This window comes from Triturus cristatus, chromosome 10 (genome assembly GCF_964204655.1).
Source record: "Triturus cristatus chromosome 10, aTriCri1.1, whole genome shotgun sequence".
NCBI classification, from domain to species: domain Eukaryota; kingdom Metazoa; phylum Chordata; class Amphibia; order Caudata; family Salamandridae; genus Triturus; species Triturus cristatus.
The window spans coordinates 315247468-315264365 of record NC_140593.1 but is presented as its reverse complement, the minus strand read 5'-3'; the positions used below and the strand labels follow the sequence as shown (position 1 = coordinate 315264365).

Genomic DNA, 16898 nt, shown 5'->3' with positions numbered 1-16898 from the left:
GTTGGATAAATAATAAAAGGTTAGTGCAAATCTGACTGCCAGTCACCAAAGAAAACTATAGTGACTGGAAGGAGGCTATCTCTAAGATCTTTGCCAATCTTGTTCATACTGCCAAATTGCAAAATTCTATGTAGGAGATTGGACAGCTCACAGGTGACTTCCTGTAAGCATGATTAGGTGGTGTGACATTCCTGGACTGGGTAGGACTTCCACATTCTTGAAATCTCCACCTCCATTGTGGCACAAGAGAAGCAGTTTTGACAAACAGAGAAGAAATAGATGGCGGGTGGACTGCCTGTGTGGATAATTCTCTGTCTGTAATGAAGGGACACTCGTACTTCTTGGACACTTGTAAGACTCCCTTTTGGGAACCGTGAAGAGTGGATTCGCTGGGGAGCCTAAAGAAAGAGTGTCCCCCTGGATATCTGTGGACTATTCATGGTGTGATGTCCCAAGGAAGAGTGGATAAAGGCTCCACCTGGACATACAGACAAAGTTGGAGTAGTGAAAGGCATGCGGTGCATGGGGAGTATAGGCAGGTAGCGTTGTCTACCTTGAGGAATGTGGGGTGCAGCTGCAAACAGACAATAGGTCAGAGAATATCAGGAGCTTGAAGGAGGACATGTTCATAACTCGTTTAATTCTGGATATGCTGTTCGGCCGTCTCCTTGTCGAGCCTGTTAGGACTTTGTGCTGCATAATTACGAGTTGTTGGTTCAGCACAATATAGTAGGACGCATGGTTGTTAACAAACTGACCCGACAGGGACTCATTACTTTGCCGACAATATACCTGCATATATTTTGATTTTGATTTTGATTTTGATCACTTATATCGCGCACGAATCATCCCCAAGGGGATCTCTCGGCGCTCGCAACAAAACAAGATCTGCGGTCAGAGAGAAGGAAAGAACAGTTAGAAGAGCCAAGTTTTAAGCAACTTTTTGAATGGGGTCAACTTTGAACATTGGCGAATGTGTTCAGGGAGGCTATTCCATAACTTAGGGGCTAGATAGGAAAAAGCACGGGCCCCTATCCTTACTTTCCTGATTTTATTTTCGCATAGGATTTTGCGATTGCAGGATCTGAGCTGTCTTGAGGGCTGATACCATTTAAGTTTGTCCCTGAGGTAAACCGGTCCCAGACCGTGTAAGGATCTGAAAACCAGGCACAACATTTTAAAGGTTGCCCTTTTTCTAACTGGCAACCAGTGAAGTTGGCGCAAAAGCGGCAGAGAGGGAGTTCTCGCAGGCTTATCAAGGGCAAGTCGGGCTGCTGTATTTTGTACCACCTGTAATCGAGAAAAGAGATCTTCCCGGATACCAACCAATAAGGAATTTCCATAGTCCAGGCGACTCATTAACAGGGCCTGGATAAGCGTTTTTCTGGCACTCAGCGGGATCCAAGGGAAAATCTTCCTTAGCATCCGCATAGTACCAAAACATGAGGAAGCCAAGGTTTTGACCTGGGTCTCCATTGAGAGCTGGTTGTCTAGAAAGATCCCCAGGTTTCTAGCGCAACTTCTAGGAATGGGAGCTGGGCCCAGTTTTGATGGCCACCAGTCAGGGGTCCAGATATCCGCAGCTTTGCCGAACAGGAGAATCTCCGTCTTAGATGAGTTAAGTTGTAGAAAATGACTTCTCATCCATTCGGCAATATCAATCATGCAGGCTGCAAACTTAACTTTCGTGGCTGCGGAATACTTTCCGAAGTTGATAATCAGCTGCGTGTCATCAGCGTAGGAGATGGCCTCAAAGCCACAGTTTCTAATGATAGACGCTAGGGGGGCCACATATAGATTGAATAATGTGGGGCTCAAAATAGAGCCCTGTGGAACCTCCTTATCTACCCCTACTGAAGATGATACGTAGGACCCCAGTTGGATGGATTGAGATCTATCGGATAAGTAGCTCTGAAACCACCTACGAGCTAGGCCGCCGACCCCCACCTCCCGCAATCTACTTAACAGTATAGAGTGGGAGATGGTGTTGAAAGCTGCCGACAGATCTAATAACACCAGCATAACCGGAGAATATATGCCCCACTTAATGCACAGTGCATAAGAGAAATTTAGAGTGCGGCAAATATATCTAGAAAAATTGTCGCACAAGCGAAGAGCATAGTCTCCTGTGGAGTATTAGTGGCAGTATCCCCTGGGTGTACCGAAATGGATCTGATATCTGGTTAAGGTCCTGAGGAAGGTGGTGTCATCCATTCTTCAAGCCACCGAAACGCGAAATGCATTTTCATATGTGCAGGGCAGTCCCGTGCAGCCAATATGACACTAGAGGCCCAAGTTGCTTCTTTGAATACCTTATTGCTCGATGAATTGCCCATTTGGCTCACCAGGCATTTTTATTTAACCTGTAGGTAGGATTGTACTCTGAACATATAGGTTCAAAAGCCAATTGTATGAACCATGAGCCAGAACAAAACATTTACATCTGCCCAACACTCATTTTCATCAAGGCTATCATGTACACTGTGTAAGTGGAAGACACAATGAGTTGCACTTTTATTGCATTATATATAAAGCATGTTATCAGTTGCTTTAGCTGTCATGTTGTAACATTCTGCATCTATAATTTTCCATAATGGCATATGTATTATTAATTAGGAGTTTCTTATCTATATGTGTATGGCCATTTTACTTAATTTGTTCTTGAAACACTTTGTGGTCATCACTAAAATTATGATGGTTCACTTTTGATGTTTCCATTACCTATTAAGGGTCATTTCACTGAGGGTCTGATGTGGTGATCTTTTAGTATGATCTGATGGCCACGCTCCTCTGATTACTGGCATTTCCGGTCACCATGACATTAGTTGCCTTTCATAATACGTGGATCTTATCTGTCATGATGGAACCACCCCTGACATAAGTAGTTATTCTCTGCATATTGTGTACAACATTTGCCATAATGAAGTCTATTCCTGGCAAAATGCTAGCTATTGTTTCATGGTAATCATTCTAGGCAGAAAGGTATATCCCAGAGTCATTTTTGGTATACTAAGTGCATCATCGTCATTGTGGATTCAATCCCTTCAATAATGGTGGCCCATGCATAATAATAAACATAGTTTGCATATTGTGAGAATTCTTTTTTAAATAATTCTTTATTTGGTTTTGCAATACATACAACTTAAACATTCTGTAATAGTACCCTGCCCCCATTTCTGGGGAAAAACACAACACACAAAGTAGAATCAACCCTGTTTCCCATTAACAATAAACATCTTATAGGCAGAAAGGCAAATCCACACCCCATCACCTGCCATTCAATTGTGCATGTTCCCAACATTTGTCCCTTACGTTTGTATGTTTTTTAGGCACCCTCATGCCTTATAGACCATTTCTGCCATGACAGCACAGTAGTCCATCCCTCTTAGGCATTCTGCCACCGGGTGGTGTCTGAAGTATCTATGGAATACTACTACCTCGGCTGTGTGTGCCAGCCATGTGCTTTTTCATAATGGTGTAGCTTTTGTCGATTTACCATGCCATTTTATATGTTTCAATGCTATGTGTCAGCACAAGAATGGCACAAGAATGTCAACTTAGTCACTGGTGGCAGGTCAAAAACGGTTGCCTTGTATATCTACTCATTAATAATGATGAGCTGCAGAGCCCTGTCTTATAATCTCATATCCACCCAATTTAGACCTGCATCATACATTCCCTGGCTGAATTTGCTGAATGCAACTCGCAGAACCTTGTTAGTCCACAAAAATACTGTTATCTGCGATTGTAGGGTACCCAAGGAGGTGGGCGGAGGCAGGACAGGATAATTCTAGAGGACATATTGAAAGCGGGGTAGTGCAACCATTTTAAGCAGAGCCCTGCTCCCTATCATAGATGTCAACAGGGATGTAGATGTTTTAATGTTAGACTTCAGTCACCCAAACAAGGGGAGTATATTTAGTTCTCACCCTCTCTCAGGGGACTGTGTAATGTCCATTTCCAAACATCAAAAATGGTCTCCCACCTGCTTCATACCCAAAGTTTTGAGGCACCTGAGTGTGTCACCTGTAACATGAAGATGGGGGTTTTTCCCCCAATTGACTTTCATACCTAAGGCAAGTCCATATACCTTCCGCATTTTCATTAAACGCAGGATAGACCTGTCTAGCTTTCAGAGGTAAAGTAGCATGTCGTCTGCATATAATGCTATCTGATCTTCGTGATTGGGAAACCAACTGGACCCCTGGAGTTGAGTGTCTGTTCATATCCATTTTGCCAAGGGTGCTCTCGCTAAGGCGAATAACAGGAGACAATGAGCACCCCTGCCTCATGTCCCTTCTGATTGAAAACGGGCTGTGTTTGTTCTGTTTACCCTAACTTGGGCCCCTGGGTCTGGTTACAGAGTTTTTGCAAAGTGTTGAAATCACAACCCAAAGTTCACATGTTCCAGGATTCGAAAGAGAAAAGACCAATGGACCATGTCAAAGGACTTATTTGTGCCCAATAGAATAAGGCCCCTCTCATCCAGCAACCTGCTCTTATTAGCCATGATCACATGAAGAAGTGGGCAGTTTCTAATGCTTCTCTTTGGGATAAATCCCGTTTTACCCTCCTGAACCAGTGTACAGATAATTTAGATAGTCTGGTGTATAAAACCTTAGCCATACTTTTTGTTTCTACATTAAAAACTGATTGAGGGCGGTAGGCCCCACATTCTTCTGGTGGTTTGTTCACTTTCAATATGAGTGATATCATGGCACCCCTTAAATCATTTGGCAGGAGGGTGTTATCTACCGCCTTAGAGATGAGATCCTTCAGCTAAAGCATTAGAAGAGTGGAACAGCATTTGAAGAACTCCAGTGGGAGTCTGCTAGGACCAGGTGTTTTTCTGCTGGGCATTGACCTAATCTTCTGGATTACAGCGTCCTATATGGAGGCATCCAGCTCCTCCCAGCACAGCACAGATAATGTTTCCATAAGCACATCTCTCCGAATGGTATTATCCAGATCTATATGAGGGGCCTGATTGGCAAACAGGTCCGTAAAATACTCTTTGCATGCCGTTGCTATACCCGCTGTTGAAAATATCAAGGGGCCATTGCTAGGGTTAATGTGGGGAGACTAGTCAGGATATACAATGATTGTTGGCTAACCAGTACAATAAATTCCACAAATTGTCCCCCAATTCATAAACCATACTCAAGGACCTCAGTCGGGTAGTTCGGGCCTCTCTAAAAATGTTCTCTTTCAATCAAGTCCTAAAAAGAACTAACTGTCTGTGAGTCACGTGGTGATCTGTCCCATTGGGATGTCCCTCTAAGTGAGATATTCTATCTTCAAGTTCCTGCATCTCCCTGTTTTCATCTTTTATTTTCCGTTTTATATTAGTCATGTCCCACCCCATAATACCTGCCTTGAAGGCCTTCCATAGATTGGATTTGGAGGAGAGTGAGTCAAGATTAAGTGCAAAGTATTCAGCAATACTCTCTGGAGACTATTATCCACCAACCACCAAGTATTTAGATGCCAAAAGCCTTGTTTGCCAGGAAGCGAAGAGGCCAGTGTTGACTCCACAAGGGCATGGTCCAACAAACCTCACAGGAGACTTGTGTTGACTGCAATCTGCGTGCGCCTGTAATTGTGCAAAATAAATCATCTATTCTGGAGTGTGCACCGTGAGGGGGAGTAATGTATGTAATGTCTATGTAGCAGGTGTGTCCTGTGCCATGTAGCTAACAAGGGGAACATATATGTGTTGGACTCTCCAAGTCTGATATTACCTTAATAGAAGCCAACTGGGGATTGGGATATTTGGTTAATGTAGGCTGCTAGGAGCCCCTTTGGCAATGTCAGCTTCCACTACTATGTCTGCAGAGGTCTAGTGCTCCTTCAACCCACTCGACCATCTGAATCTGCAGCTTGCTTCAACTGTTTATGCATGTGTAGTGGGTGCTCCTCCACACATAACCATGCCATTTCTGGTGTCTCAAACATAAGAGATTGACTATCATATATAACTTTCAACATGGCTGGGAACAGCAGCATGTATCTGATACCCATCACACACATTTTCAGTTTTACTTGGTCGAATGTTGTGCGGCATTACTGCACCAATCGAGTGTAATGGAGGAAAATTAGGATCTTCTTGGATTCATAAAGCATCTTCCTTGGCAAACTGGCAAATTGTAGAATCACATCCATATTTCTGTAGTTTAAGAATCAAGTTACAAGTTACAAGTGCTCAGGGGCAAGCCCCAGGCTGGGGTCGCCATCCCAGTGCTCTATGGGCTCGCTCACTTATGAAACAGGATGACAGTCTGTCCGAGGGGAGGAGATCATCTAGCCACTGACCCAAAACATGCTTTGGAGCATTTTCCTCAAGCCTTATAGGAATCCTACCTGTCACAGATTATTGCAGCATGATCACCCCTCTGAATCACCCACTCTTGAGCATAACTCATGGTTTGTGGCTTTTAATTTTTGCACCATGACAATTATAGATTTGACTGAGTCTTTCAGTATAGAAGTCTGGTCTCTGCCTCCGATACAAGACTCACTACATTTTTCCAAACTTGGTGGAGTAAGGTGACCTTCATGGCCACTGAGCGTATTTGTAATTCCAGAGCAGGTTTGGAGACAGCAATGACCTACAGCATCTTATCTGTAGATTTAGGAGGTTCCCCTGAGTACTGTCACTAATGCCTTATCTAGGCCTCCTGCTTAGTGGCACCATGTCCTTGTCCTTTGTCATTGTAAATGGATGGTACTGGGGGGTTGAGGGGAGACTGTGGCAGACCCTGGCCCACCAGCCTTGAGTTGGCAGCTAGAGCAGTCAAGGTCTGGATCATACTGCTGGTCTGACCAACGGGGCCCTTGCTGACTCCAGCCCAGTGTGGCAACTCTTCTTGCCAGGTGTATGAATGAATGAATGAATAAGAATTTATATCGCGCAACTAAGCCCGAAGGCATCAAGGTGTAGTGAAGGTTCCTTAGATATCAAAAAGGGCTCCTGTGTCCCAGTCCACCCTGCTCACAGTATAAAACTGACATCGGCTCCTCAGATCAGATATTTCACAAATAAAGCCCCAAGCCATCCTACCATGACAGCAGCGGTCAGGCTGTGTTCTCTCTCTCAGATCCCACCGTCGTGACAAACAGTGGATCAATCCCATAAGAGGCAGCCACGCCACTAGCCCTCTGTGCCCCCGACCAGGACTTCGACACAAGATTGGGTCCACGGGAGGGGGTGGGTCAGCGTCCATAGGAGCAAGCTCACAATTATTAAGGCTGAAGCCGCTCTGCCCCTGCTCTGAGCTCTACTGGCACACCCGTTGCATTTGCCACTCCGCCTCCCACCTTCAATTGGCACTATCTCACCTTTGGGCCCAAAGTAACTATCTAATCTTACTTGGATATTTATCTTCCAGCAGGTTCCAAAGAAAGAACAGTAAAGTGGATGTTTCAATGGCCTGACACAGAAGGTCAACCCTCCACCTTTTTCTGAGAAGCACTGATGAAAGGGCGATCCATTCTGGAAGTCACACTTTCAGTTCCAGTTGTAAGAGATGTCCTGGGTCAAGCAGTGCCTTAGAGCACAAGGAGGACAAAGCTACAGTCACACAAAAAACTCCTAAGTACTGGGTTCTGAATGTACAACAGTTTTTGAAAAGCCGACATTTTGGATCTGGGTAAGACTAGGACTTGACCAGAGCTAAAGTAAGACCAGAACTGGACCAGAGCTGACACTGGCAAACCTGTGGCAGAGCTGGAGTCAGACAAGGACTGGAGCTAGCAGATTTAGATCAGAGCTGGTGCAAGGTCAGGACTGGAGCTGGCAAGTCTTCAGCAGAGCATGAGCAAGACCAAGAGTGGAGCAGGGTTGGATCTGGCAGGCCTGCAGCAGAGCTCCATGTCTGTGTAGAGCTGAAACTTGCAGGACTAGAGCACGAATGAAGTAAAACCAGGAATGGAGCAGAGCTGGGGATGGTAGGCCTGGAGCATAGCCAGTGCTGACAGACGTTTAGCAGAGGAGGTGCTGGATCTTGTAGGATTGAAGCAGAGCAAAACCAGTAGCAGAGCACTTGCGAAAGATTCACCAGCAGGAGCACGTTGGAGGAGATGCGGCATATTGATACTCTGCTCAGATGCTCTTTCTATACTTTTAAGATAGAAACCACCTGACAAGAAGGGGCTGATCTCTGAACACGAACCACCTGGTAAAAACAGTCTCAAAAAGAACATACTGGAAAAGTGTAGACGTTTCATGGCCTTCTTGAAGTGCTGTCTATGTTCGATAGCCATCTTAAAAAGAAGCCTCAATAAAGGAGAATGGTTCTATATATACCCACTTATACCTATCTCCTTGCTGGTCCAGAACCATAACATGCTGGAACGGGATTTCTGGAGGGGCTGAGTCCTAGTACCTGGACCATGGCAAATGCAATGTTACGCTACAGGATAGAATGTGAAGTCCTAGGATCTGTTGGTCTAGAGTTGAAAGAGCTGAAAACTGAAGAGTTTCTAAAGCCTCCAGTTCAGAAGCCTAAAGGCTATAAGAGTGATGCAGACCAGATGAAGCACTTATACTGAGTCACAACAAAAGCTGTAGCCACATACAAAAGCTGGAGTCTGAGGAAGTCTAATAGGAAAGCAGAGAGTTTAAGACTTAGTATGGCTATTGCACTAAGCCTTACATGAGGTCCACAGGGACAAGGGCATAACATGAACAGACCTAAGCTGAGCTTCACTGCCAGCTTGGATAGTTTTTTTAGACTGCATCATAAATCCTCACACTCCATAAGGACAAAGCAACCATCCATTGAATAATTCAAAGACTGCCCTAGGATATACTAAGCCCTGGAAAATACATTTTATGCTGGTCATATAGGACATACAATAAATAAAACCGATGTTTTGTTTGAGAGTGCCAAATCCTCTTAAAAGGATGTCTGGCGGGGGCAATTATCTTTTTTCCACTGAGGCTTCCATGAATAAGAAGTAAAAAAAAATTGGGAATATTTTAGCCAACACATCTCTCATTGAGATCAGTCTGTAAATGCCTGGGAGATTCTGATTTTCTTTTTTTTTATGGGTAGACCCTCTACTCCCTTTCAAGAGGGTGGGTTGTCACCAGTGTATCACATGGCATTGAAGAGGGTAAAAAATATAGTGCCCCAGATATCCACTTTAACTTCACACAAAACGTCTAAAGTGTTGTCAAGTCCTAATGCCTTCCCTGCATTCTGAGTGGTCAACACCATTGTAACGTTAATTCTATTTTGTGTAAGGAATTAACATTGATATGGATGGAATCATTAGCATTCCAGGTCCAATATGACCGTAATACACGTGAGACTAGTTACTGAAGCATTTGAATTCAGTCGCAGTTGAAGTCACTCTAATGCCTGATCCGCCTAACCCCCAGGTTACAAGCATTTTCAATTGTGATTAGCTGCTTAAGTTCTCCCAAGCCCTGCCCACTACTTTTCTTTTCAATATTATTAAGGTTCTTATATCAAGCCCAGTAGTTCTGAAAATTACTAACAATAGGTCTGAAGTCTGGGCTGCTAGTTATGAAGTTTATGAAGAGCCTTCTTCTTCACATTAAGCTCCTCAACAGAACAACAAAAACAGCTCAGAGAAGTAACGCAATGGAGGTTTAATATTGAATGTAGAGGAGTACGTTGTTATAATAACTGTAACTGTTAGGGTAAAATGACCAGCGAGGTGATCACTACCAGTTAGTTATTGGCTGGGGATAGACTCCTGACCTAGAAGCAGCCTTGGAGCAACCTACCCCTTCAACTATATTGCTATTATAATCCAGACCCTTGCCCTTCTGGGTGTTTTTTCTTCATATTTTTGTAAAATGTTGTGTTTTTCATCATATCATATAAGTGAAAGGGTACATGAATGATAGGTGCTGCATTGTTAGGTCAGCAGTAAACCCAAAAGGTGCCTGTAAACCAAGGTGTCCTCAAGTTGCAAATTCGATCAGTGGTTTCCAAACGTTTTAGAATCACAACTCAATTTTTAGAAGGATTAAACTTTAATGACCCACCTAGCTGTAATGGAGAAGAGGAGGGTGATTTTTTAATGTAACTAAATCATTGTGTGATAGGGGAAACATTGTTTACATCGCGGTGATTACACCGCAATGCATTTAGAACGCTGCCATTACAACGCAAGCGTTACATCGACTTGCACTGGAGGGTGCTATAACCTAAGGAATAGTAAGATTTACTATTCCAACACCTTCCCTACTGTACGTAGACTGGTGTTGGAATAGTAAATCTTACTACTCCTAAGTCCAGCGCCCTCCAGCGCAAGTCGTTGTAACGACTTGCGTTGTAAAAAGTGCGATGTTACATACCGCGATCATTTTGATCGCGTTGTAGCATCACATATTCGTGTGATAGTGCACTGTCATTTACAGACAGCACATTTTCCATTAAATTGGCCCTAGAATCACAGATACACCGTTTTACTGCTAAATCTATACTGCACACAAAGGATAATGTGTGGTGAAAATCAGGTTTCAGTGAACATTTGTAATTTGTGCACCACCAAGCTTAGGGGTCTATTAGGATGGCAGTTGGAAAATCATTCCGACCGCCATGGTAGCGGGAAAACACCGCCCCCTAGGACCGCGGCATAACCGCTGGTCCAATTAGTATGCTCCGCAGTCGAAATCCAACCGCGACGGTACGATCGCTGCATTTAAGATTGTGGCGGTTGCTGCTGCCAGTAGCACCGCCACGATGTCCAAAAATGCATGTCCAGCATATCCCTGCACTGCGTGGCATGCACTGCACAGTGCCTGCCACCGGTACAGGGACATGTAGGGGGTACCCCCCCCCCAGTGCACCCACATGCCCCCAAACACATTGGGGGCCCGCAATGGGCCCCCGGAGACATTCTCCGCATGCTTTTCAATGGCGGTTCCACCGCCGCGGAAATGCTGGCTACCGCCGGCATCATGATCATGCCGGCAGAGACTGACCCTGTACCAGCCCCGTTTTAGAGGTCCATCTCACCGCCGGTGTTGTCACCACCCGACGGCCATCTTAATAGACCCCTTAGTGTCTTCATTTGTTTTCATTTGTTTTCATTCTATTAAAATCTTTGTTTCCATCACACTTCAGAATTACAAAAAAATGCTTAATTTTTCCTTTCCTAACTGCTGATTTTTTATAGTTCATTTGCAAGTATTTACATTATATTGTGTGTTACAAAATATGGCATCCTATAACCTTTCTTTTCACACTCCTGTACCCCCAAAAGGAATGCTATATAATTCACTCTACTTTTATTTCTCGGACTGAAAAGTGAGAGGAGTTTGTTAACATCAATCCCCGGGTTAAAAAACGAACAATTTGTCAGAAGACATAGCCTTACATTTGGCTTCTGTCTTTAAAACACAGGAAATGTTACAAGATAAATACTGAATTTAAATGCACCTTCATTTATTGCTTGGACTTTCAGGACTTTTTACTCACTATGAACCGACAGGTCAATGCCATCTCCTCCAGCTGCTTCAACACCCTCCGCATCCTCCGCAAGACCTTCAAGTGGATCCCCCCTGAGTCAAGGAAGACAGTCACCCACGCACTCATCACCAGCAGACTGGACTATGGAAATGCACTCTACGCCGGCATCAACAAGTCTCTACTCCATAAACTCCAGACAATGCAGAACACCGCCGCCAGACTCGTCCTCGGCGTCCCCAGACACGAACACATCAGCCAACACCTACGAAGTCTCCACTGGTTCCCCGTGGAGACAAGAGTCACTTTCAAAATCCTCACTCACGCATGCCTAGACAACAACGGACCCAAATACCTCAACAACAGAATCAACTTCCACGTACCCAAAAGAAACCTCCGATCTTCCAACCTCCCACTGGCCGAAACCCCGCGCATCCACAGAACAGGCAGAAGATCCTTCTCTCACATTGCAGCCAAGACCTGGAACGAGCTACCGGCAGACATCAGACGCCCCCCCTCCCTGAACACCTTCAGGAAGACCCTCAAGACCTGGCTCTTCGGCTAAACAGATCTGCGCCCCCTCAGCGCCTTGAGACCCTCACGGGTGAGCAGCGTGCTTGCAATTCCCTGATTGATTGACTGATTGATTGAGGAGTCACCAAAAATCAGCTTGTGACCTAACAGTGGGTCATGCATGACCCATGGTTTGGGAAACACTGATCTAGACACATCTGTGTATCTCCAGACTCCTGCATTGTAAGTGTCCACAAAGGTACATTTACTAAGATAGACAATTTGTAGCTGTTTAGCAGGCTTGTTTCACACATAAATCAAAGCACTAACACATTAAGTCCACATGGATTATAAACGACTGGACGCTGAACTGAAGATGCTACACTTTAATCTTCTGTGTCATTGAGCAGTTCCACAGACTGGACCGTGAAAGAGGCACTGACATTTTAAGCTTCTCTGTCTTGAGGTAGTTCAATAGACTGGGCACTGGACAGAATCTGTGGCACTTCAATGTCCTATGTCATAGAGCAGTTCAATAGACTGGTCCCTGAACAGACCCAGTGGCACTTTAGGCTTATCTTTTCTTATGTAGTTCAATAGATTGCAGTCAGAAAAGAAGCACTAGCACTTTAAGCTTCAATGTCATGTGTTCTTTGTCCTAAAAGATCTAGTGCTGTTTTTCTCTCCTCCCTTCTATCTCCAATAGACGCCATCTTACACGTCATGCAGACCTCTTATTCTAGCCTAATATCTATCAATGGTCGAACAGCAAACTATCAGAGAACTGCTACTTCGTAGGCAGCTTGTGCAGTGAATGCAGTTCGTCTTGTTCTCCCTGGACCATGTGTGGCTGCTAGGCAGGACCACGCATGCTGCACGAACCACACACGATTTCCCTCTGCAAGTGGTTTGAAAAAAATGGGTTTCTTTCACAGTTTTGCAATTTAGCAAATTGTTTTGCTAACTCAAAAACAAATCCCAGGTATACTCCCTAAAATCTATGAGAGACAGTCAAGGCCGGACTGGCCGTAGCGGGCCCCGGCCTTGTGAGCTGAAAGGGTGGGGGGCGGTTTAGGACCGAAGGGGGCCGTTTAGTTAGTGGGGGGCGGTTTTGCAGCATGTCAGACCTAATTGCCAGGGCTGGTTTACGATCCCAGTCCGGCCCTGGAGATAGTAATCAGTATTCAAGATTGAACGGTTCACTCATGCAGACTTTCCAGTAGGTGGAAAATTCACTTAGTTAATGATCGAGGATTTTTGGACCAATATGAAAACGACTCGGCTGCAGTGGAAAATATGAAAGCATAACTTAGAGCAAAGAAAGCAGGCGGAGCAGTGAGTGTGCTGAAGTGGCAAAAAGCAGAGGACAATGAGTGTTCAAAAGGGGCAGGGCGCAGATATGGCAGGCAAGGGTTAGAGCGAGGAGCTGGGCATGGAGCGAGGGCGCTGTGTGCAAAGAGAAGGGGCAGGGGGCAGAAGTGGCAGAGTAGAGGCAGCACTGAGTGTTAAGAACAGGCCAGTAGTGGGGTGGGGTGGTGCGTGAAAAGAGAGTGCACTGTGGCAGGAGAATGGGCACAGAGCAAAGTGGCAGAGATTGAGCAGAAGGGACAGTATGTGAGCAGAATGTGAGCAGAAGTGAGCAGAAATTTTGAAATTAAATACAGGTATTCTTCAATCTTACAACGAATCAAAACGCGTGCATTTCGCAAGTGAATGTGCCCCCCTTCATTCCAATTCTACCCGCAATTCTTCCTAATTCATATTCAACATTGGGTCGTGTGGTCCCAGCCCCACCAATAATTTTGTGCCTGGATCCCAACATCTTCAGAACTGTTGTTTACGCCCTCGACTCAAGACTCCACACTCACACGCCTTAGGGATATGCTATTCGCTGCAGCATGTCTTGTGCAGGACACGAAGAAATAGGATCACCTCACCCCATCCTAATGGAAGTCCATGGCTCCCCATGCTGACCTGCACCATCTTCAAATCTAGCTACATCATTTACAAAGTTATCACGACCAGCACACCCGCTTATCTTGCAGACAGGCTCACCAGCCCTGCTGGCCCTTGGCACACACACAGCTAGAACCACAGACGATTGGAGGCTGAGAAGTGTAAAAAAAACTCAAAACAAGACAGCGGGCGTTTTTATCTATGCACCCAGTGTGTGGATCAACATACCCGTATCCATCAGGACGGCTTCCACTCTGCTCCAATAAGGAAAGACTTGAAGACTCGACTCTATAAAGAACATTACATCACAATGCAGTACCACCCACAACCCAGTTACCGCTCCGATCAGTCCTTGACTTTATGCTTCTCTTTGACCCTGTACAGCGCTCTGCTGCTTTTTGGCTAGGTTCCCGCTATAGAAATGCCATATACATCAACAGCTTTCCTTTCAAGCTACTTTAATATGTTCAAACAGCAGGACTAACACATTATCTAAACAGTTTTTTCTGATGTAGTTGACATGGGATGACATTGCAGTACTTAACAGACATGTTTAATGAATGTTCTTTTGATAACAACGTGCATTGCATGAATAAATGTGCATAAATTGAGAGTTACATACCATTCCACTTTGCACTGGGCATGCAGAGGTCCTACAGCAGAGCAAGCTGCGAAGTGCAGACCCAGAAGCATTACAGCCGCCTGCTCCATTTTAAAGTGCATTCTGAATACAACTGGATCTCCTCAAGGTCACTAAAACAATGTCTACAAGCAGAGGGATCTAATATATGAATACCCGTCCCGCCTCAAAGTTATGCCCAAGTCACATGAGTTATCCAAGTATAATCTAATTACAACTGGCTCGGTCATGTGCATCTCAGTAGTACAAAGGATCCTCACGAGCAACTAGCCAGCTTCATTTCTAGGTGGGAAGAAATCATCTCATTAACTGTGCAGCAGCGCCATTTACTGTAAGTTAATAGTGTTACCACACTAGCAAAGCGAGCAAAGTACCTTAAACGAACGCTTTTTCCGAACACAACGTGCTACCAGATAGAAACAAGCATTTACAATGCAATGGTCTCGGCATTGGTAAAGTTAGAGCTATTGGCATTGCTCATGACATTATTTTTGTTTATGTGTTTGTTTGTAAAACATTTAAAGAAACGGCATTGTCATGAGCAATGCCAATAGCTCTAACTTTAACAATGCCGAGACCGTTGCATTGTAAATGCTTGTTCTTGTTTAAGTTTTTAAAACATTTAAAGAAACGGCATTATTTACAATGTCAATAGCTTAATCACTCTCAAAAGCGAGATTTATTATGCGAGCATTATTTGGGAAGTTTGGCAAATCCATAATTATGAGGAAAACGCTGCAGCATCGCAAAATGCCAGTGGCCAGACTAATATGCATGATTAGTATTTGGATCCCATGCCCATTCCTTCTTTGTCCTCTCTGCTGAAACTGCTGTCTGAAGTGTCAAATTTTATAAATACTAAACAAAAAACGCACTACCTTGCCAGGGCCAGACTTGGCGTTGATAATAATTGTTTGAAAAGGGAACTTTGAAAGGATACGAACTTGACCAATTCTGGTTTCAAAATATAAGAGAACACTGTAGAGGCATGCGTCTACCGACTGTTATATATAATTTGGGATATATTTCTTAATCTGTCGAGTTCAGCCACTGCATGATTATATTGTTGTCTCTTTTTGAAACTCAGGAGCAGTAACATTGTCGTGGTGTCACTAGGGCTTCAAGTGGATGCTTTTTCAATATTATATACAAGCCACAGTTACTGCTAATTTATCTTAAGCAACTAACAATGATTGACAAAGCCAATAGTCCTAACTTGTTGTAGGTATCATGTTACTTGTATCATTATGCCTGGATGCAATGACAAAAGAGACAGCAAAATACAAGTCGTATAGACCCCGCGCAACACCGCCCCCCACCCCCACCCTTTTTTTTTATCCCACTTAAAGCCCTGGGTAGGATACTCAACAACAGGGCCGAACTGGAACCCCAAAGTAGGCCTGGCAATTATGTCGGACCAGCTGGAGGGTCATGGGGGAGGTTAACTGTGAAGCACTTTTGCTACAGGAAACGCCCGATGCCCGGGCAAGCCAGCCCGGCCCTGCTCAACAACCCCGTTCTCTCCCGCATTTACCTGTGATCAGGCGCGCAACACCCATTGAACTCAAAGGGCTTCAGCCCCCCTTGTCGTGTGTGGCAGCCCGGGATGAGACCGCTCCCCGGCCAGACACAAAGCCGCGCCTGAGCACTTCACAGGTCTTTAAAAAGACCATTTGCATGTTAATGAGGCCTCGCTGTTGCTTCACCCCTTGTAAGAACCCCCGCAGCTCCACTCTGCCTAGATTCAGCCCCCCCACCCCCGAAATCAGCGCCACTCTGCCTACTGTTTAAAGATTCAGCCCCCCCCCCCCGAACATTAACTAGCAAGTGATTTCGCTGGTCGCTTTTTCACAAGCTCTGAACTTTGGCAGTGATGTTTCCCCTTGATAGAGAAGTTTCAGTTTGTGTATTTGGATTCCATGCCCATTCCTTCTTTGTCCTCTCTGCTGAAACTGCTCTCTGAAGTGTCAAATTTTCTTAATACTAAACAAAAATCGCACTACCGTGCCAGGGCCAGACTTGGCGTTGATAATGATTGTTTGAAAAGGGAACTTTGATATAGATTATAGCTGCTGTACTCGATTGTTATGCTGTCTGTGAGCGGGTGTTAAACACTTTTGCCCGAGGACGCTGGCTCTTTAATTGAGCGACATCTTCTCAGGTAGCGGGGCCAAATGCGACTGCTTAAAGATCGGCGCAGCGAGAAGAGACTCGAAATTTGCCTTTATTAGCTTGGATTCCATCTGCGGTTTGTATTCTTTTTTTGCCGAAAGCCATCCGGCCCACTTCTTTCGTCATGCGCTTGTCTTGAGGCTCCACCCTCCCCTCCCCTAGCACCAGTG

General features: G+C 44.8%; 1 protein-coding gene across 1 annotated transcript in view; it reads right to left on the bottom strand.

The window, feature by feature from the left end:
• The window catches only part of LOC146789373 (uncharacterized), a 227309-nt gene extending 212620 nt beyond the window's left edge, over nucleotides 1-14689 (bottom strand). The window contains exon 1 of the mRNA XM_085630078.1: nucleotides 14539-14689. Coding sequence (XP_085486204.1) covers nucleotides 14539-14639 — 101 coding nt within the window. The 5' untranslated portion in view covers nucleotides 14640-14689. The remainder of the gene's footprint in view (nucleotides 1-14538) is intronic.
• Nucleotides 14690-16898: the final 2209 nt, after the last annotated feature.